Below are 23,166 nucleotides of genomic sequence, written 5' to 3'. Positions count from 1 at the left end.
ATAACATTTAGAGCTCAGACACCCTATACGTGCTTTTTAGCCATCAGCGCTTCCTGAGAGCTTTTTAAAAAACGCCCCCTTTGACTTGCATTAACATCATGGTAAAATCAGAGGGACTTTCCCTCTGAAAAAGGGACAGATATGCATCAGCATCCTCCTCCGCACAAGGCGTTTGTTTGGCTGATACAGAGCTAATCACATGACTGATCTTAGTGACCCTGTGTATGCTGCTTGCAGTTGAAACTACATTTCCCATGGTGCACAAGGCAAGAGCTGGCAACCCCTTCCTGTTACATGCTAGATTACAGGAGGGGTGGTCGTAACATCATCAGGTTTGCTGTAGTCCTTTTGGCTGTTGCAGAGAAGGGAATCTTTTCCATAAAAGAGGTATGAGCAAATTATTGTTTATTATCACAGATATACTGTGTGCTGTCCTGCATTGTCTCCTGGGTGAGTGCATTTATGCATGTTTGAAGGGCTGTCAGGGAAACAAATGAGATGACATTGTAGAGGTGAATTGAGCCTTTCACATCATTGGGTAACAGTAACCCTTTTGTAGCAGGAATTTTAATGGCTAGTATTACCGATAATATATCAAAGATAACCTGTTCATTCTGAATGTGGCTGAGTATTTTGATATGCAAATCCTGATTCTCCTTTGATAGCTGTGTAGCATTATCTCATCCTGCTTGCTGAGCCTGTCTGTGCTTATTATGGTTTATACTGTACTAGGTTTCATGTCTGATTTTACACACTGAGCTCTGCACATGGTGTGTGTGATTTGCAGGGACATTATCATACACCAATAGCATAATGTAACTTTAATGCACAACTCAGGCAAACTCTCACCTCATGTAATGAAAGGTGGTTTACTGTGCATTTTGTATCTAGTTTAGGAGACCCAGCAGTAAACCTGATAGAGAACAGTTCTCCAGTCACAGCACCCTCTACAGCACAAAGCATTGTGATTGGCCTAATAGTGTGGGCGTAGTTTACTACAGCCTATCTGAAACCTAGCAGTTGGAGAAGGTGCTGTCCACCCAACCACATTAGCAGATTTTCCCTATAAGGTTTCCTGCTGGGTCCCCTAAATTAGACTAGCGCCCTTTTTGTTTATGCTGTGGTATTTCTCTGTAATACACGGTAAACCACATAGAAATCCAAAATATGTGCATGTAAATGCAGTGCAGCGCATGGTAAAATGTAAAAATGCAGGTGCTAAGATGGTTGAAGTGAGCCATTGTGAAAGTCCATAGGGATCAGTTCTCCGTTCACAGCAACGTCTACAACTTGAAGCATTCTAAGTGGCTAAATTGTATGAGCATATTATTACTACAACCTATCTGAAACCTAGCAGAGAGTGCTTCCCACCCAATCACATTAGCTGAATTTCCTAATGGACTTTCTCGCTGGCTCACCTCAACCACATTAGTGCCAAAATGCATGTAGTTTTACAGCTGTTTTATTAAGAATTGGGTATGTTGGCCTAGTTGTTGGCAGTAATGCAAAAAGCTCCTGCTAAAGCCATGCTATGGGTGATTTTTTTTTATAAAATCACATCCCTCTAGTGGGATCACACCTGTAGCATTACATTAGGAAGAGGTTTTCAAATCGCAAGCGCTTATAAATTGCCTAGTAGTGCACCTCTAGTGGGTTCCAGGCCTTTCACACAGGGTCCATTGCGTTCTGTTTTAACGGGCAATGCGTTTGCTCTACTGAGCATATACAATCAGTACTGGGTTTCTGGACTCAGTCCTCAATTACCCCCAACAGTGCATACACAGAGGAATCCTGCTGAGACACTAATTACTTCACCTTTGAATTTTTTTTTTCTCTTGCAAAACAAACATGCACTGTTGGGGTTATATGAGGACTGAGTTGAGAAAACCTGTTTTTAAAAGACACTTTACAGCACTGATTCTATATGCTCAGTAGAGGTATCTGGAATTTATGGTGAATGGAATGTGGGTTAATAACCCAGGGCAATGACAAATTAACAAAAGTAATTCAAGCAAGGCCAGCTGTGTTTTGTTTTGATGCATTCCAGTCTGGTCTACCTGACAATCTACTGGTGGATAAGTGAGGCATTAACTCAAGGCTTAACCAGGAAACCTGTGAGGTTTGCAAATGCAACAATTAGATACTTACCTTGGTAGGATCCTAAAGCGGCTTCAGCCATCCTTCTTCATCAGCTCATTCCAGCTCACTAGCACTGTCCCGCTTGGGCTCTGGCAGAAATAGCCAAGCTCTTTCTCAGGGGTGTCAATGCCGGAACGGGCCTGCAGAGGAAAACATGGGAAGCTTCTTTAGGATGCAGAGGCTTCCCCTTCCTGAGATAAGTACCCCCTAGGGTCACTTTTCTGCATTTCAGGTTCCCTTTTAGACTAATCTCACACATGGGCCTTGATTCACTAAAGGGTGCTAAGTGTTAGCACACCAGTGAAAAGGCACTTAGGACACGCAAACTAGGGTGCTAAGTAGTTTGCACGTCTAAAACCTGTTACTGATCGTGCGCAAACTTTAAGCGGTGCTCACGAAACGACCCACCGTTCGTGTGCTAAGTACGCTTAACAGGTTATTTAGCATGTGAGCGATGTTTCGCACCCACTGCGCAGCGCTAAATTTTGCGCACGCAAACTTTTGGGAATCGAGCCCATGGTGTGGAGTAATTGTCCTGCGGCAGGAAAGCTCGGGGCAGGACAATCGCACTGCACCATTTTCCCTTTGCACATTACCTGCGGCAGCCTGCAGGCATACATATAAAATCGGCGCAGGAGACTTAGGCGCAGGATACAGCCTGTATATGGATGATCCTGCTTCTGCACAAGTCCGGGCCGTGGTAATTACTAATCCCCCTCCAGGCCGCCATGGATAGTGGGAGAATTATATAATTTGGCTTCCAGCGATTGCTGGAGGCCGAATTGTGTTTTTTAAGCAACTTCGGCTCCGTCTTCTGATGAAGCCGACGTTACTCACTGAGCGCGCTATAGAAGTAATTCCCTTTATAGTCTATGGTGGCGCCTGCTGCTCCCAAATCTTCCTGCGCTGAAAAGGACTGCTCCGGCCTGCAGAGACAGGGTAATATGCATAGCTCCACAATGACTGACTATTGTAGGGATTAGATTGTGACCTCCTCTGTGGGACAGTCAGTGACACAACTAATGTCACCTTGTAAAAGTATAAATACACAGATAGGGGTTGATTCATTAGCTTGCGCTGCTCTAACAGCACGAGTTAAATACAGCATGCGCACGCTACATTAGTTATGAGTGCTCCTTACAAGGTACACGTGCTCCTTCATCTAGTGGGAGATGTGAAGTATCGCGGTCGTGCTGCTATAACAGTGAAGTTAATGAATCAACCCCATCGATGGATAGGATATTCTGTTTTTAGAGCATGACCGTTTTTTAAATGTTAACATCTTTTAGTCTAACCCAATTCCAAAAAGTTTGGGTGGCCATACATCTAGAGATTTGGCTGTATGATCGACCATTTAAATGAGTCATTTTATTGAATTAATATCGAATGGAGTGCATTCCACTACGCCTTATTGATGAAAAGTGGCTGATATCATGTCAAATCGACCAACCTAGTTGATTGAGCAGGATGAAAGATATCGGTCAATCAAACAGGTATCAGCTACTGTTCACAGATCATCAAATCTACACTGAATCAATTTTTGCATTCAGAGCATGGAGGCACAACATCGTAAAATCAATTAGTGAAGGCGAATGGCTTCTAGTGTGTGGGCCACTAGTCGAATGATTTTCGATGAACCACGCTGAAGTTGATTGCTCAATAAAGTTGATCGCTTAGTCAATTGAATCACATTGCTAGATGTATGGCTACCTTAAGAACCTAGACCCACATAGCCTTAACTTAAAGGATACATGGAACTATGCTAAGGGTCACAGATATATTAAATATATTTACTGCAAAAAGTACAGACCTGCAGCGCAACAAAACTTTGTGTGTTGCTGACTAATACAAATGTATTATCTGAACTAGGGATTTACACCAGTTACTATTGATTTTTACAGTATAGGTCATCTCAGTGTTGACTCCATCCTGAATTATTGCCAATACTTTCTGTTTTAAGAAAGCAAACCTTTGTTTTCCATAGCATTTTAGTAAGGAGGCTTTTAGGACCATTGCAGCCCCCAATGCGTTCTGGTTCACCATGAGCTTGCTGGTTAGTTTGTACCTCTGGGTGTTTCAAGTCCTACTTCATAGAGCCACATTAATCTATGCCATGCACTGATGAAGACCAACCAGTCTGAAACAGTTTGTATGCATGTTGGATTATTGTGGCTCTGTACAATTAACAGCTAAAACATCATTGCATTCCAGTGGATCTCGAGGTGTGTTTAGCTTCTAAAGCTCAATCTACACGATACGATTCTTTGTGCGATTCTATTTACGATCCAATTAAATCCGAATTGAATCGAATCCCGATCGGACATGTCAGATTTAATCAGACCGTAAATAGAATCGTAATCGAATCGCACAAAGAATCTTATTGTGTAGATGGGGCATAAAGGGAACCTAAACTGAGAAGGTTATGGATTTTTCATTTTAAAATAATACCAGTTGCCTGATTCTCCTACTGATCCTGTGTCTCTAATACTTTTAGCCACAGCCCCTGAACAAGCATGCAGATTAGGTGCTCTGACTGAAGTCAGACTGGATTAGCTGCATGCTTGTTTCAGGTGTCTGATTTAGCCACTACTGCAGCCAAAGAGATCAGCAAGACTGCCAAGCAACTGGTATTGTTTGAGGCCTCTTTCACAGTGTGACGTTAAAGTCGCATGTTAGAAAATGTTTTAACGTGGACTAACGCACAGCAATATTAAGTCTGTGCAACATTCACAGTGCTCACATTGTATGTAACGTGTAGCAATATTTAGAAGGTGCTTCATGCTGTGTGTTTAGCAATAAATCTGCTGAGTTGTGTGTGTTGCACATGCTCAGAAATGTTTTTGTTTTTTTCTAAATGTAACGCATGCGCCGTTTTTGTTCCATCACTGTGCAACGAAAAGTGTGCACCAAGCGCAGGGCTAAAGAATGTACTATAACGTCCAAGTTATAGTTTTCCAATGCGTTGCATTAGGGGCACGTTATGCGACCTTAACGTCGCATTAAACGCACCGTCCCACTGTGAAAGAGGCCTAAAAGGAAACATCCATATCCCTCTCAGTTAAGGTTCCCTTTAAGGATGACAATTGTTAATTTACATATTTCAGCAGTGATGCACTGGTAGACATCTCAGAGCTCACTTCAACCTGAATTATTGCAAATACTTTCTGTTTTCAAGAAAGCAAACTTTTGCTTTCCATAGCATTTTAGTAAGGGGGCTTTTAGGACCATTGTAGCCCCTTACACACTGAATGAGTTCTTGTTCGCCATGAGCTTGCAGTCTGTACCTGTATGTATTGAGAAGAACTGGTTCTGAGAATGCATGGTACTTGAAGCCGCCTGTTAGTTTTTTTTTTTTTTTTTTTTATATGAATCATAATATCCTTTTGAGCATAAGGAGATCTTTTGCCATTCATGCCTAGCATGTAAATACGAGCCAGCAGGATTTATCGATATCCGGTCATAATTCAGAGTTTTTATCTGGGGTTAGATACAATCTGCTAAAGTGGGTTGGTAAGGTCTAGAATCAGACTTCCTGGAACAGGCTGTGTCTGAGCAGCCTTGCTGTCCCTAAATCACTGTCCCCTGGGATTCCTACTTGTGAGTGCGTTGATTCACGGTCCCCTCTATTTCCTACATGCCCGTGTTGATGTTATCTCACATGGCGAATAAAGACTTCAATGTTGTCCCCAGAAATTTTATTCCAGCCGGGTGGCATGAAAAAGTATCCGGGTGGGGCGAGATCAGATAATGCAGGGCCGGTGCACAACTCTGTTTACAGCAGAGAAGAAGGTGAGCCGATGACAGCCGTTCACCAAAACTAGCCGGGTGCAGCACCCAGCTAAAAGAGCCTGGGGAGAACACTGGACTTGCTCACCTGGCACCAGTTGAGTGGTATGGGTGGACTGCAGAGTAGAAGAGAGGGGAACACAGATACTGGATACACAACAAGAAGGTGTAAGAGAGATCAGAGTTGTTTGTAGAAGTTTTAGTAATAAATACCATAATCATCAGGTACAGTTCATTGCTGTAATTATAGTGTTGGTATTTATAGGTCGGTAGAGAGACTGGCGTGGAGGATTTAGGAACACTGATAATCATTTTATAGTAAGAGGTGAGTATAAGGACTTTTTCACATGGATGGCAGTACTGCACATTTATCGAGCAGTTCAGCCTCCTTTCTGCTGGCTAAACGCCTTTAGTCTACACAGTCGATACAGTCGAATGGAAGGATTTGTACAGAGCCACAGAATATGTTGGTGCTTTATAAATCAATAACAACAATTTGTTACCCCCACTCCACCCATCTCCGCTTTTAACATGCGGTATGGTTACCTGGCAGCAACAAACTGCATCATGTTGTGTTTGAGCACAGCCTGCAATACATGTGGGTGCACAGGAGCAGCTGACAGGTGGTGAATGCACTGCCTGCAGCTGCCCCTTAAACGGGCCTTACACTTGCAACACAGTCCTGCTTGTCAACATCTGCAAAGTGGAATGAGGGGAACCACTAATAGAAGTGGGCACTATTTAGAAAGCAAAAGGAACTTGAGTACGAAGTGCTTTTAATTGGGAGACATGTTAAAGGGGGGGGGGGGGGGGGCACTCTAAATGGGGGCAGGACTATTGGACAGGAGGGGGTTACACAATGATGGGAAAACTCAAAGGGAGACACGTGGAACAGGAGATAAACGTGGATGCTATTACAATGAAAATGCAGTTTAGTCACCTCTTATAACCACACCCACTTTTAAAATCAAATTGGGACAAGCGAAAATAGCACATTACCCTCTTCTCCGTTTGTATCATTACATTTTATACTGTATAAGGAAATTGATTACATATGAAAAAAAAAGATGTACACAAAACGATACCTTTATTTCAAAATCCAATATCAACATACAGTTCAATGAGCCGACAACATACTGGAATGTGATACAGAAAAAGAACACCAAGTGCTACGCATGCGTAATGTTCCTCACAATTCCTGAGTGGATAAATGACCCCTTCCTTAGCAGTCTCGGGTTTGGTGGATATTTTCCTTAACAAAACAGTAAAAATATCCCCAAATATGCATACCATGTGACCCTTTATGCATTTTTCATGCATGGCACAATAACTATTCAAGTAGGCTTCAATTTCTTGTATATTTTACTGCTGAATGTCATTTTGTTCTGTGTAGTATTTATGTGAGTGTTCTGCGTGACAGCAAATGTTCTACCAGTCACAAATACCTATCAGTAATATCTGGGCTCTCTACTCAAACTGATGTAACAGAGACTTTACCAGCCTGGAACTTTCTGTTTTTGTGAGGCTGGAAGTCCATATATTCCTGAAAGCTCTCTCTGTTAGGTGACCTTCCTTGAATGCACCAACACCGTTAAGGCCTCTTTCACAGTAGGACGTTGCGTTTTGATGTGACGTTAAAGTCGCAATGCAAATTACAACGCAATGCCCCAAAAAAGACGCAACTTAATGTCCCGTTATCGTCGCATACAGTAGAACATACAGGCAATGAAAAGTATGCTTCCAAGTCATTACTGAGCATGTGCAAACAGTTCAACGCAGCTAATAACGTGTATAACTCACAGCATGCAGCACATTCTAATAACACTACACGTTACACACAAACGCAATGTGTACACTGTGAATGTCGCACAGACTTAGTATTGCTGTGCGACTTATTGGGGGCATTGCGTTGTGCTTTGCGTTGTGACTTTAAAGTCACATCAAAACACAACGCCCTACTGTGAAAGAGGCCTACAACAAACAAAATTACAACAAAATGCAATAATGCAACAACATGGTAACATGAGTTTAATTAGGATATTTTATTGATACACCAAGTTGAAACTAGAAAGGGCAAAAATGAGACATCCAAAATGATTAGCCCCTGACCATTAATAGTCAATAATGTACCCTTTATGAGCCACAACTGACAACAAACTTCTCGAGGGAATTTGGCCTATTCTTCCATTGCAAACTGTTCTAGGTGGTCTATAATTCATGGTTTCTGAGCATGGAATTTGTAGTAGATGATAAATATTACTAATCAGGGAACAGTTAAAGTGATTCTGGCGCTCTGCGCGTTCCTGTTAGTCTTCTATGCTGATCATCTTGTAATTTAAGGATAACATCTGTTCCACATTATTGGTTCTGTTACAGAAAGGCAAATATGCACATTTACAAACAAGTAGATGAGATGTACTTGGATGCAGAGTACACATCAGGAAGTAATGCTGGCTATAAGTTCTCTGCTGCTGTCAAGGTTTGTTTTTTAACCTCCCAGTGACCCTTACTTCCAGGAAGTCACCGGCACTTCCCTTGAGAGATGCCGGGATGGCACACACTATATCACGTTTCCTGCTGTGGTTTCTGTGTGATTTTGTTCAGCCATACAGGAATTCTCTCCCCTCATTAGACTTGGCTTCAGTAAAATCTCTTGACAGCTATAGGGTGGGGAGAAAACATGAATCTATTTTAAAAACCAACATGTTGATATTGTCCTTTGTGATGTGTAGCCCACGTTACCTGCCTTCAAGTGCACAATAAGTAGAGCCCTGCTCGTTGAGGCAGTGGTCACTTATTAAAGGATACTAGAGCCGAAAACCTAAGGAGAAACTGAGGGAGCAGGCATGTCTGGGGGGCTGTGTTGATTGCCACTGTATGGGAAACCTCAGATCTCTCTCTCTGATCTAATCTGATGAAATCTGTCTCTTGGTCAAATCTGCCCATCATTGCCAGATGTATGGGCACCTTTAAACGACAACTGTAGTGAGAGGTATACAGAGGCTGCTATATTTATTCCCCCTTAAAGAGAACCCGAGGTGGGGTTCTGACAATATCTGCACACGGCTGGGTGTGCTTATACTGCCCAGCCTCTGTTGCTATCTCAATCCCCCCTAAGCCCCCCCCCTGCACTCTGCTATGCCCGTGAAATCACAGCCGTGCTGTCGACACACAGCGTGTCGCAGCGGGCTGTGTTTACCTATTCAGTGTCGGTCTTGCCGCTCCGGTCCCCGCCCTTGTCCCGTCCCTACCCGCTAATTGGCGGGGACCAGGGCTATGCGGGGGGCTGCGGCAAGACTGACACTGAATAGGTAAACACAGCTCGCTGCGTGTCGGAAGGCGGGGGGAGCGGCAAGACTGACACTGAATAGGTAAACACAGCCCGCTGCATGTCGATAGCGTGGCTCTGATTTATGGGGGCATAGCAGAGTGCAGGGGGAACTTAGAGGGGATTGAAATAGCAACAGAGGCTGGGCAATATAAGCAGATCCAACCTCTGTGTGCGGATATCATTCTTAGAAACCACCTCAGGTTCTCTTTGAGCAATACCAGTTGCTTGGCAGCCCCGCTGATCTATTTGGCAGCAGTGGAGTCTGAATAACACCAGAAACAAGCATGCAGCTAATCTTGTCAGTTCTGACATTAATGTCGGAAACACCTGATCTGCTGCATGCTTGTTCAGGGTCTATGGCTAATAGTATTAGAGACAGAGGATCAGCAGGACAGCCAGGCAACTGATTTTGCACAAAAGGAAAAAAACCATGGCAGCCTCCCTACAGTTGTCCTTTAAGCAATGTACAAAAACTAGATAATACTTGGCCAAGGTGCCCAGATAAGACCACCTCGGCTGGGAGGTGCTTTTGCTTCAACATTCAAAGCACGACTGACCCCCAAGCGCATTGTTCTCTCTACTCGCCCTTCCCACTTGGAAGCCAATCCATTGTGCACTGTGTCCTCCCTCCATAGCAACAAGAAGGCTGGCCTGAACGGCTACTCACTCGTACACGCCTCACTCACCAACGGTTACTGAGCTTGCTACTTGCCAGTTTTTGCTTCTAGGCACTGCTTCAGTCTGCTGTGATTATGGATCTACAGATAGCCTATCAGATACTGAGCTTTTCCCCATGACTTCCTCCTGTGTCTAGTAAAAATCAGGTCTTGAAGCTTGTGAGCAAACGTTTTATATTCTGCTCTGGGGATTCTAGTGAAATTCACTTTAAAACGTGTAATTTTTTTTTTCTTCTGTAGGGTTGGAAAAAGAAAACTTCTAGAAAGCAGCTCTCACTATGGCTGGTGAGTACAAAAAACCATGCATGCAGATTTTTCCTCATTAGTCTTTTATCTGTATAATGACTTAACTCCTTCCCGGCTGCCTAATGCCGATCGGCGTTGGGAGGGTGGCAGCCCCAGGACCGCCTAACGTCGAAAGGCGTCAAGTCCTGGGGTGGGATTTTGCGGGGGATTGCGTGCACTCCGCTCCGTCATCAGTCTAACAGCGGCTATCACTAGACTCTAATTACATTGTACAGCGCTGCAATCTATGGCAGCGCCATACTGGGGACAGCCATTTCACTCGGCTGTCCCCTGGAGGGGCTCAGGGAGCGATCGGCTGATGCTTATGAGAGCTGATTGCTGTGGTTGGCTGGCGGGGGAGGGAGGGGATTAGTAAAAAAAATAAATATAAAAATAGCAACATTTTATTTAAAAATAAACAAACATTAGCAGCAGCAATCAGAGCCCACCAACAGAAAGCTCTGTGGTCCTTAAGTGGTTAAAGGAGTTGTCAGCCAAATCCTGCTGCCCCATGATATACTTACCCAGGGCTTCCTCCCGTCCCTTGCAGCCAACATGTCTCACACCGGTGCAGAGGCCGACCTCAAGGTCGTCCTTTACTGCGCCTGGGCCGCTGTCAAGTCCACGTTGTCCACAGTGTACTGCGCAGGCACAGAACTACTGCACCTGTGCAGTACACTGCGGATAAGGTGTACTGATCGACAGCGGTGCTCACGCAGGGGTAGTAGAGGAGGTAGTCTCTGCGCCGGCGGGGACCCGGGCTGGCAGCTGCGAGCGAAGATGCTGCGAGGGACATGTCTACTGGAAGGGGCTGGAGGAAGACTCGGGTAAGTATATCATGGGGAAGCATGATTTGGCTGACGATACTTTTTTAAAGCGGACCTGAACTCAGAACTTCCTCTCTGCTCTAAAAGATGCACAACAGCATAATAACCTTTCAAGAAAAAACATTTCTTTGTTACCGCTGATACAAATCCTACAATACATCTGCAGTGTTTCAACTTTCGTGGAAGCAGACATATTGTTAACATCCTGTGCTTTTAAATGAGCTTATCTGCCATGGCAGTCAGCTGACACTGGAGAGGTCAAATTACAACTTGTAATTGCACACAAACGAGGGGGAATTAGACAGGCTAAACTCTCTAAATACATACAGGGTGCATTTCTCTGTTTTCCTTCTGTCCTGTACAAGAGTTTTGGTCCACTTTAAGCCTTGTACACACCGAGTTATTGCTTTCACCCAGCAGGGATCGGGACTTGATCCCTTAGGTGACTGTGCATTGCCGATGTTGTACAGATGCGTCACTAACCTCAAGGCTAGCAATGCATCTGTTGCTGAAGAGGGGAGGTGGAGGGACAATGAGCAGCGCATGATGCTGCAGTTTCCTGTGGGTGGGGTGAGTTTGGGAGACCATCACTGTCATATCTTACTCTGGACCCGAGGATCGCTAAAGATCCAACTTGCCAGATTTTTAGCAGACGTCGGGTGGCTGCCTTCATCCTCCACCACAGCCGCGTTCAATCCAGTGTGTGTTCATAGCTTTACGTTGTGTGTAATTACAACTTTTCAATAAAGTGGAAAAGGCCAGTAAAATGGTGAAGACATCTGTCAGGGGCTTATTTATAAAGCTGCACCTGCCTAATTTTGTTTAAACAATTATTGCACACCTTCTGTAAATCCAATAAACTTCATTTCACATCTCAAATATCACTGCGTGTGTCTCCTATATGATATATTTAACTAACATTTTTTTATCGTAACAACCAACGATTTATACAAATAAATCATGATGATTAACAGGGTTGCTCAAACTTTCGCATCCCACTGTAAAGGGTGAGAACAGACTACTGGTAAAACTGTGCCTCTCGGTTAAAAAAAACCCCAAACCTTTATATATGTCTATATTAAATTCAATTAGAATTAAAAAAAAAAATTAAAAAAAATGAAGCAGATAATTGCCAAAGGGAAGGCTCTGGGTCCTATAGAACCTTCTCGCTCCTCTCCTGGTCCCCTCCGTTAAAGAACAAGCGACACCCATGCTGACCTATAAATAAAAAACACATATATAAGTAGATAAATACTACTTCTACTTACATAACAGATGTATTGTGCTATCCACGTAATGATTCCTGTGAATTTTATAAAAGAAAAGCAGAAAATCCTATTCTAGGCAGTGGCCATCTTGCCAAGCTAATGCTGACATCATATCCTCCCTTCTCTTGCTCATTGTGTATTAATTAGCTGCCCTCCTCCCAGAGTCTTCAGACACTCCCACTGAGGTGTATACTAACTGCACTGTTTTTTTTTTTTTTTTTTTTTTTTTATTTACACATCCAATCACTGAGTCACCTCAGCCTTGCTTGTAAACACAAGTAATCAGAGGGTGTTTCTGACAAGCAGCTAGGAAGGGAAATAAATGGAAGAGGAGAAATATATTATAGATAAAAAAACTCCCAGCATTCAACTCTTTGGCACTGTTTGGCACTAGGGCCAGTGCTCCTAAAGTATGTGATAACTACAAACCATAACAGCAGAAAAAGTTTTGCACGTTTTAAATGCAGAATTAGCATCTTTATCGCTTAATACACTCAGACCAGTTGCTGTTGAAATTTGATTTTTATGGTGACAATACCGCTTTAAGAGCTGGGTCCCCTGTTTGAATACCCCTGCCGCAGAGGACTACGGGAGCGGAGTCCTCCCGAAGACAGGAGGCTCCGTACTGCGCATGTGAGAGAGGGTGCCCGCATGTGCAGTATGGAGTGGCCTGTTTTCAGGAGGACTCAGCTCCCGAAGACTTCTGAAGTCTCCTTCAGCGGCAGAGAGAGCAGTATTTGACCAAATTGGTTGAATACCGCTACAGGGGAACTTGCACTCCAACAGGGACCGGGAGAGGAAAGGGAAGGCTCTAAAGGACGCAGAACTTTCCCTCTCCCTTGATTAATATCTGGCTGATTATTTGTATTATTTATTTTTAATCGATTCCCATTGACTTTAATGACATTAAAAATTACTCTGCTTCGTTATTTAATATTAGATTGATACAGTAGTAAATGTGTCCATAATACAGCATTCCTATTATTATTATTATTATTATTATTATACACATAAGAGTAGTTTTTGTCTCCTCAAAATATTTTCTTTATTTACGGGGGTACATCTTTATGTGGTAAGAATGCATTGTCTATCCTTCAAAACTGATACTAAAGGTAATCGGGGAAGCTATGAAACTTGTGATTGGAAAATGTGTCACACCAATACAAACAATACTAAGAGGTGTTTGCAGTGCAGGAGTGGCTAGCACTATTTTCCAACATTTTACAAATGAAATGATGTCCTGCATTTTCCTCCTAACACGTCATGATATGGCAGTGCACATACAGTATACAGCAGCACAATCTAGTAAATATTACATGGCTCTTTGCGTATCTAACTGTCCTTACTGAAACTTCAACTCTTGCTGATTTTTTTTTTTTCTAACCTGGACCACTACCGATGCTGGGCCTTCACCTTTTGCTCCCAGTATACATATAGTACTTAAATATTGGGAAAATTGAGTTAGTTAAATAGAATCCTAATGATCCCACCCTATGTATATACTTTGCAGTCTGTTGGAATCGGTCATTTTGAGTGCCGGGGACAGCACAGTCTCTGTTAAAGGAGTTTTGTGGATTAAAACAAAAGCGGACACTTACCTGGGGCTTCTATCGGCTCCCTGTAGCTGTCATGTCCCGCGCCGTCCTCTACGATCCGCCGTTCCCGGTCTAATTATCCCTACAGCGAGACTGCGGCTGCGTGGCCGCTCCCGAGAAAACCTCATACAGCGCCTGCTCAGTAAGCTCCCAGGGACGCGAGCAAGAGCGCGCACTATTCATCATGTTAGAAAAATAATTGACCGGTGGCGGAGGCTGGGAACAAAGGATCGTAGGAGGATGGCGCGGGACATGACAGCTACAGGGGGCCAAAAGAAGCCCCAGGTAAGAGTCTGCTTTTTGTTTTGTTTTTTAAACTCCACAGAACCCCTTTAACTAAAGTCTTGCAACCATTACCTACACTCAGGAGTTTGCACAGTAAGGGCTCTTTTCCACTATGAAATGCGATTGCGAACGCGATTCCGATCGCAATCGCGTTTCAATTTCCACCATGCGATTGCGATTGAGCTACTATACTCATTATAGTACAGCTCAATCGCATACAAAACGCGGCAGAACTATGATTGCGATTTGACCAAAATCGCAATCGGATCGCACTAATGGAAATTGCTGCTGCAGTTTCCATTACCTTGCGATTTGCGATCAGAAGCAAATCGCAGGCTAGTGGAAAAGAGCCCTAAGGCCTTGTTCACATCAGGGACGTTTTTGTGTGCTTTTCACAGCGCATTGCCCTGTGCGTTCTGCAAGGTATTGATTTTCCCATGTAATTAAATGTACCTGGTTCACATCTATGCGCTGTGCATTTCTGTGCGTTGAGTTGTAAAGCGCAAGTGAATGGATGCGCTTTTTTAGTGCATAGAATCGTGTAGAAGCGAATCTGTTTTTACCCCAAATTGGGGGAAAAAATACATTTACATATAAAGACAAAGCTTTATTGACAACTGCTACCATAATCAGAACATGCTTAAAAAAAGCACAGATCAACTAACTGAAGTGCGCACTAAAGCATGCACAAGAGCATGCGGTTTTTGCCATGCGCTTTAACACGTTTTTCACCGCAGCAGATTTGAACCTAAGACCCTAAAGGGATGAGAGTGCCAGATATTTACGGCAACCCTAGAGAAGTCATGGAAATGGGCATGAGTAAGTCATTAGTAGAGATAGTCCAAGATATGAGTTGATGTAGATTTCTTGCTAATTTTTGAAACTGAACCATTCAAATCCATTAGTCGTCAAAAGGCTAGATAAACGCATACAAATGCAGGAAGTACTTTATCAATTTTTTTTTTCTTGTTATTGCCTAAAAGTTTTTAAATGACAAGTTAATTGTTTCTATTTTTGCCACATAGAACTATATATATATATATATGTATGTATGTATGTATGTATGTATGTATGTATGTATATGTGTGTGTGTGTGTGTGTATATTATCCAGTGCTGATTCACATGATTTACTCTCAAAAACAAATTCTAAATCGGTTTGTATCAGCGCAAACCGAGCACTAGACAGTCAACTTTATGTATTTAAATACAGTACTACACACAGAGTGGGGACCTAATTTCCCCAGCAGGGGGTTGTAGGAGACTGAGAAGGGGGGGGAGGGGGGGGGGGGGGGTCTGCTACTTCCTGAAACATGAGGAGGCGAAGTCCAGTCTGAAAGTTTTTCTATTAGACAACCCAGGCTTTGCATTCTGTTACAAATGGTGTCTGCGTTTGTTGAAGCTGAGGTGTATTACTTTAAGAAAAGTGCTCTTTTGTTCTAAGCAAGGTTAATGAATTATAGTCAGATGTAAAATAGATTCTCATCTTTATTAAGATGCTGTAAACCAGGTATTGCAGATTACCACATTGGCACAGTATGACCTTTTTCCTATAGTTACTATCAAACAATATTCTGGGGAAAACTTAAAAAAAATAAAAATGAAGCCATTGAAAAGATCTATATTGGCCATGTTTTTGTGACATGCGGGTAGCTCCCTGGATGTCTGAACATGTCACACAGCTCCTGGAAGGCCATGCTAACAGCTGCAGACTCCAATACAATGCTCTTTGTCAGAGATGACCACTGCAAGCCTGCCTCCCAATCACTGGCCTTTCCACTAAGGAGTCTACAGCTGTGCTAACAGTCTATTGATCGGGTGACAGGTCTATAGTATTTACTTCAGTGAATAATGCAAAACAAACAAAACAGACATATGATTACTTTCTCATTCCGATTCTGATGAAATATAATTTAATGCAGCTATGAGGTGCATTGATCTCTGATCTGCAGTTAATTTTTTTTTTGGTCCTGGCGTATTATAAACAGTTTATGTAACTAGGCTACAAGCAACCCCCCCCTTCCTGCAAACGTCTAAGCCAGTAACTTCAGGCATCAGAAACCTCTGACCCCCTCAGTTACATGCACACTTTCGGACAGGAAGTGTGTTGAGTGATTTTGTCCATATGCGCACTGCAGATTGACTTCTATTGCATCGTTTACCATGCACACAGTGCGGCATCGCACTGCAGGCTCTGCATCAGCTGGATCACTTCCATCGCACAATGGATAGCGTAGCATGGCTCAGACATTAATGGCCACTGAGACAAGCTGTAGTGGGGAGAGTATCATGATGCAGGGAAGTATGAAAGGGGCCTTACTTTCCACTATTTCCACTTGCTTATATATCTTCATCTTCTCCTCATGGCCCTCTCATATAGTGTGTCCACCACCATGTTTTGCAAGATGAACATGCTGCTTACTTACCAAGAAAGGCATGTAAGCAGGGTGAGTATAAATACTGTTGTCATTCTGATTTGGAGGACTGCTGCTCACTCTATTTGGCTAGGACTGCAGAGTGAAGAGTGGGCGGCTGGAAGAAGTGCTGCCATGTTTGACCAGGATTGCGGTGTTTATGAGCTGAATATTCCAGCTGAGATGAGTAATGCTGGATCAGATCAAGGTATTGTGCAGTCTGGGAAACCGTGTTAAAGCCCTCACCAGGCAGAGAGGAAAAATGAAGGCAGTCCTGGTCCTCAGCAGAGTATTTTTACAAGTTTCATGCTGTAATCCAGTGCAGAATGCAGAATAATTCTTTGCTGTGTCTTTCCTGGAAGAGGCTTGTTTTATCTCATTCTTGTCTATGGAAAGTGGGGGGGGAGGAGGGGTAATTAACATAGTGCTATGCAAAGTATTTTATCCATGACATTTCAAGAGTGGGGCTGGCCAGTCACATTCCCCCTCATCCAGTGTTTGGGATATAGCACATGTCTTTCTGTAAGTTGAAAGGACCAAAAAAAATGGTAACATTTTAAAATGCATGTAAACTATAAATAAGAAGTAAATCTTTCCCAGAGAAAAGTGTGCTACAAATTACTTTTCTCCTATGTTGCTGTCACTTATACTAGTTAGTAGAAATCTATTGGAATTGACAGATTTTTTTTTAAACTAGACCATCTTTTCTTGGTGGATTCTCAATATCTGATGTATTTTTTACATAAGCACTGACGGACTGATTAAATGCCGTTCGCTAAGTACTTTTGAAAATAAAGAAAACCTGAGAATCCCCCATGAGGAGATTGGTTAGTCCAAAACCTGTCAGTTTTGTCAAAGCTACTGTAAGTGACAGCAACATAGGAGAAGAGTAATTTATTGCACAGAGAGGCACTTTTTATTTATGTGTTGAGATAGATATATATGTATATGTGTGTGTGTATATGTATGTATGTATGTATGTATGTATGTATGTATGTATGTGTGTGTGTGTGTGTATATATTAAAATTATTATTTTTTTTTTTCCGTGGTGGTCCCTTAATTATCAGTTCTAGTATAGACCAGAAGTTGGGTTGCCTATTATACCGGAGCCACACATTTGGATTATTGCAGCAGTCTAGTAGCCAAAGCACAGCAATTCCCAGCAAAACACATTAGCTGAGTGTATATACTAGGGGGTGTTCCAGTATGCCTTGTACACTGATGTAGTCTCAAGTGAGCTGCTAAGCTTCCATCACAGTCCTTCACGGATTACACCCGCAGACCAATCACAGGACTTTTTTGCAGAAGAAGCGATAAACTAAAGGAAACGTTTCTCTATTATAAGACATAAAGGCACAAGTTGTTTACAGAGACAAAAAGACAGTGACCCTAAACAGGAAGAGAACGTCAGAACTTTCCTAGTTTACAGGAAACCGCTGAATCTGATCCAAACTTATTAACTAGTTGTTACATTGTAACTTTTCACAATCTATGTATAGGAGCATGAATGTATTTAACGTGAACCCGAGGTGAAAATAAACTGATGAAATAAACAATTGTTTATCTTCCAACTCCTAAAAATGTCTTTTTAACGGAAACCTAAATCAATTCCTCTTACTAAAATACACATAAAATGTATCTTTTTACAGTTAAGCAGACACTTACATTAGTGTCTGCTCTTATACTTATCCTCCGTCCTTGCTGTCCCTGATGTTGTGCCCCCTCAGCATTTGCCATCGACTGGCCAGTCAATGAGCTCCCAGACCTCCCCGGGTCCAAGTGCCATTGATTTTTTTTAAATAGCAGGCGCGCGGCAAATCATATGTGCGCACATCACCTCGTGATTCATGTGCGCGTGATCACGTCAGTGTGGTGACAGCGCACGGGCATCTCTGCACCCTGTAGGACGGACGCGAGCAGGAGTACAAGACGCTCGTGCGCTGATAACTGTGCACGGGTGGGGGAGAGGGAATTCACGCGCTGTCAGCCGCTCTGAACATGAAAGCAGAGCAGCTGCAGCGCCATATTTACGAACCGTTAGAAAATAGACCACCAGCCGGACAGCATAAAGAAAAGCAGAGGAAAACTGCAAAGTAGCTAATTTTGATCAAAAAATGATTTCAGACTCAAAGGTAATTACTTAACCACTTAAGGACTGCAGTCTAAAAACACTTTTTTTTTCCATTCAGACCACTGCAGCTTTAACGGTTTATTGCTCGGTCATACAACCTACCACCTAAATGAATTTTACCTCCTTTTCTTGTCACTAATACAGCTTTCTTTTGGTGCTATTTGATTGCTGCTGTGATTTTTAGTTTTTATTATAGTCATCAAAAAACACATGAATTTTATCAAAAAAATGATATTTTTAACTTTCTGTGCTGACATTTTTCATATAAAGTAAAATTTCTAAATACATTTTTGTCCAAATTTATTGTGCTACATGTCTTTGATAAAAAAAAATCCAATAAGTGTATATTTATTGGTTTGGGTAAAAGTTATAGCGTTTACAAACTATGGTGCAAAAAGTGAATTTTCCCATTTTGAAGCATGTCTGACTTTTCTGAGCACCTGTCATGTTTCATGAGGTGCTAGAATTCCTGGATAGTATAAATACCCCCCAAATGACCCCATTTTGGAAAGAAGACATCCCAAAGTATTCACTAAGAGGCATGGTGAGTTCATAGAAGATTTAATTTTTTGTCACAAGTTAGCAGAAAATGACGCAAAAAATGTAAATAAAGTTTCCATTTATGCTAACTTGTGACAAAAAAAAAGAAATCTGCCATTGACTCACCATGCCCCTCTCTGAATACTTTGGGGTGTCTACTTTCCAAAATGGGGTCATTTGTGTTTACTGTCCTGGTATTTTGGGGGGTGCTAAATTGTAAGCACCCCTGTAAAGCCTAAAGGTGCTCATAGGACTTTGGGCCCCTTAGCGCACCTAGGCTGCAAAAAAGTGCCACACATGTGGTATTGCTGTACTCAGGAGAAGTAGTATAATGTGTTTTGAGGTGTATTTTTACAAATACCCATGCTGGGTGGGATAAATATCTGAAATATGCAGCAGCTTAAATTTTTAGCAACTTCTTAAATATGTTAAGTTTACAACTCTGAAATGCTACTTTAGGGTAAGGTTACTGGTAAGTGAAGAACTGGTAAGCATAACCTGTACTTTAACATCCATACATTTTGCTTCCCTGGCAGAAAAACAGAATAACTTCCCTCCTCTACCTCGATTCATACCTCTGAAGCCATGCTTCTATCAAGATTTTGAAACTGATATTCCAGACCAACATCGGCTTACAGCCAAACGTCTTTACTATTTATGGATGTGTGAGTATGGATCCCATATTACCAGGGCCGGCCCGCTCATGAGGCGGGGTGAAACATTTGCCTCAGGCGGCAAACTTCTAGGGGGGGGGGGGGGCGGCCGCCGAGCCAGAGGGGTAGCAGGCAGGTCAGGGGTATTGGGCCGCTTGCAGATCGTAAGAGGCAACGGGCGGGGAGGACTCACCTTTTCCGCGTTCCAGCGAGCGCTCCACTGACGTCACTTCCTGCATCGCCGCCCACTGTATTGTAAGTGGACGGCGATGCAAGAAGTGACGTCAGTGGAGCGCACGATGGAACGCGGATAAGGTGAGTCCTCCCCGCCCGTGCCTCTTACGATCTGCAAGCGGCCGCTTCCTAATTACAGCTGGAGGGGAGCGCAGATCGGGGGACCCTGGCGAGGGAGGGGGGTCCGACCCCCTCCCCACCGCTAGGCCCAATACCCCCGACCTGCCCGCTACCCCTCCGGCTCGGCGGCCGGCCCCCCTGCACCCACGGGGGGGGGGGGGGGGGGGGGGGGGGCGCAGCAATTTTCTCCTAAATTTGCCTCAGGCGGCAAAAAGTCTAGGGCCGGCCCTGCATATTACACGTATTGTCATTCACATGCTTTCCCTAGAATAGGACTGCTAAAATGGCATGATAAGCAAAGACTTTATTTATTCTGCTTAACCAGTTCAGGTTCCTGGCCATTATTGTCATTTCAGCACTGTTACTATTGATATAGCAATACATTTTTCATTACTTATGACATCTAAGTAATACACATATGGTTTCTAGGTGTTCTCTGGGTAATATTTGTTTTCTGGAAATTATTTTATTTTATAGGGAAATTACTGGAAAAATAGATATACCATATGTGGACTTTGGGGACCCCATAATTCCACCAGATGAATGTTGCACTTCACATCCAATTCCTACTTCTTCTATCAAAAATCTTAGGATGGCATATAGACAGAAAGCTGGCACCACACCCAAGTGAGTAGCACTCACCGTGTGTTGCGACCTATTAGCAGATGTGAAGTGCAACATTCATCTGCTGGAATTATGTGGACTTTGAGGACCTATGGGGGATGTGTCTAACATGTTTGTGACATATAACTAACGTATATGAGTTATTATTGTGCAAAGCTGTGAGCGCCTGCCTCTTGTTTGTCTTATTTCACTTATTAATAGAGGTGGCGATCTAGTGTGTGCCATTTCTTGTTCTCTCTGGACATTATAACTAGCCTATGCCAGCACGAAGTGTGTTTTGTTTATAAAGGACAAGAGGATTTCCTGGGAGGCATGAAGGTTCCGGGCGGGATGATATCTGGAGATTAGGAAATACATGGAGGCAACAACTTGTGTTGAGCTTAGTGTAATAGCGTGAGGAGTTTAAACTGGACCCTTTGGGTAACCAATGGAGGGATTGGCAGAGATGGACTGCCTTAGAGGAGTGGGAGGAGAGGTGGATGAGACGGGCAGCTGAGTTTAGTAGGTACTGGAGAGGTGCCCGTTTAGGAAGGACTGGAGAGGTGCCAGTCTGCTTTTTGGTGAACTACAGAATAAGGTGTTACAATAGTCCAGATGGGATATGATTAGCCATCACACTGCTTGAAGTGAACCTGAGGTGAAAATAAACTGATGAGATAAACAATTGTATTTATGCTCCTACTCCTAAAAATGATTTTTTTTTTTTTTTTATCTCCTGGTTTTATTTTATATATACACATTTACAAACTAGATTGAATGTTTTGTTGCCTCTGCTCAATGCCAGCCTAATAAGTGTCCCAGAGTTAGGAAAAGGTCAATAGCTTATGTATTTTATATCTCCCTGCCCTCAGAAGCTGTATTCTCCTAGGAAACCTTTATTGCTGTAATTTGCTTATCAGTGACGTTTACCTTGTGTACACGAGGAGACGTGTGACATGATTATATGTATGTACACTCGTGTACACTTTAAGCACACAAGATCAGTGACCGGCTGCTTGGGGGACTTCTCTGCTGGGCAATACTCAAGCTCCATCTTGGCTGCTTTTCCTCCCTCCTACTCAACTGCTGTTGCCAGATGCTCCTGCACCCATTTCCCCACCACAGACAGTACAGAAGTTTAGTGACAGGCAGATCTGCATCTCCCCCCTTCTGCACCCAATTTGCAATCCTCTGTCTTGGTCTTCCTGCTTCTCTGAAGTCAAGATAGACCCGTCTGCACCACAGCAGGCCAGCCAGAGGATTGCAGAGGGACTGCAGGAAAGAGGAGAGATGCAGATGTTCCTGTCACTGAAGTTCTATGCTGTTGGTGGTGGGTAAATGGCTGGTGGAACGCCAGGTACATGTAATACAGCCACAGCAGTTGAGGAATGAAGGAAAGAAGTTGCAAGGCAGTAAACTTATCTGGTAGGTTGGGTTTTCATTCTGCTGGACACAGGGCTGGTTCTAACACGGTGAGAACATTTCACAGTCTTAGTGAATTGAGCCCTATGAGTTTTACCTGCAGTCAACAACTATATTGACATGGTAACATCTTGGAGGTGATGTGAAAGTTTCACAGACCGCCATAAAATAATGGTTTCAGTTGTTTCCCTATGGCACAAAATGTAAATAGAGGAATGAAAGCTGGAGTTGCACTTTAAATCTGCTCATGGTAGATATGCTAAACACAAGAATGTCACAATCCCACAGTATACACGTATTGCAATGGTTTGTATCCATGAAGGCAGCACACCATTTGGTGCACAGAATACCGCTGAATTTCCAAGCTTCTGTATGGGTAGTGTCCCCAGGCATATTCTGAGGTGTACTGAGATGGGGTTCTTGCTCTGCTTTCCACTTGTGATCCATATACTCTATTTCAATGTTATAAAACTGTTAAACTGATCAAGTTATTTCAGACACTTTGCGGTTTGGAAATTTTCTTGATGGAAGGTGTTTGAATGACAACAAGGTAGGGCACCAAAATAATGTTTGCTGAATTCTTGCAGTGCAGTGTTGACATGAAAAAACGAATCCTCCTTTGCTTACCATTCTGTTCATGTTCTTCCTTTTATTTCCATCCTATGCATGCTCATTGTTTTTATAGTAATGGAACTGGACTTATGAACATTAAATGAAGTATATGGAACGTTTGGTCTGCCCTTATTTTCATCATTACCTTCATGACAAACTATGAGGTATTCAGGTTGATTCTGCCACAGTCAGCACAATACTCTTCAGATGCAGACTCCTTGCCAAGGTGAATCTGCCTTTGTCTG

General features: G+C 42.9%; 1 protein-coding gene across 3 annotated transcripts in view; it reads left to right on the top strand.

Moving 5' to 3' along the window:
* The window catches only part of SCAMP5 (secretory carrier membrane protein 5), a 54,445-nt gene that overhangs the window by 16,119 nt on the left and 15,160 nt on the right, over positions 1–23,166 (top strand). For 2 of the 3 annotated variants that reach the window (XM_068275622.1, XM_068275623.1), the window contains exons 2-3: positions 10,174–10,218; positions 19,814–19,942. In XM_068275622.1, the coding sequence (XP_068131723.1) occupies positions 10,212–10,218; positions 19,814–19,942 (136 nt within the window). In that variant the 5' untranslated portion in view covers positions 10,174–10,211. Of the gene's footprint in view, positions 1–301; positions 388–10,173; positions 10,219–19,813; positions 19,943–23,166 lie in introns of those variants that run through there. The other variant, XM_068275621.1, reaches the window with a different exon arrangement.

The sequence above is a fragment of the Hyperolius riggenbachi genome, chromosome 3, assembly GCF_040937935.1.
Source record: "Hyperolius riggenbachi isolate aHypRig1 chromosome 3, aHypRig1.pri, whole genome shotgun sequence".
Classification (NCBI taxonomy): domain Eukaryota; kingdom Metazoa; phylum Chordata; class Amphibia; order Anura; family Hyperoliidae; genus Hyperolius; species Hyperolius riggenbachi.
Note: the sequence above shows the minus strand (reverse complement) of the source record. Positions and strands in the feature narration are given on the sequence as shown.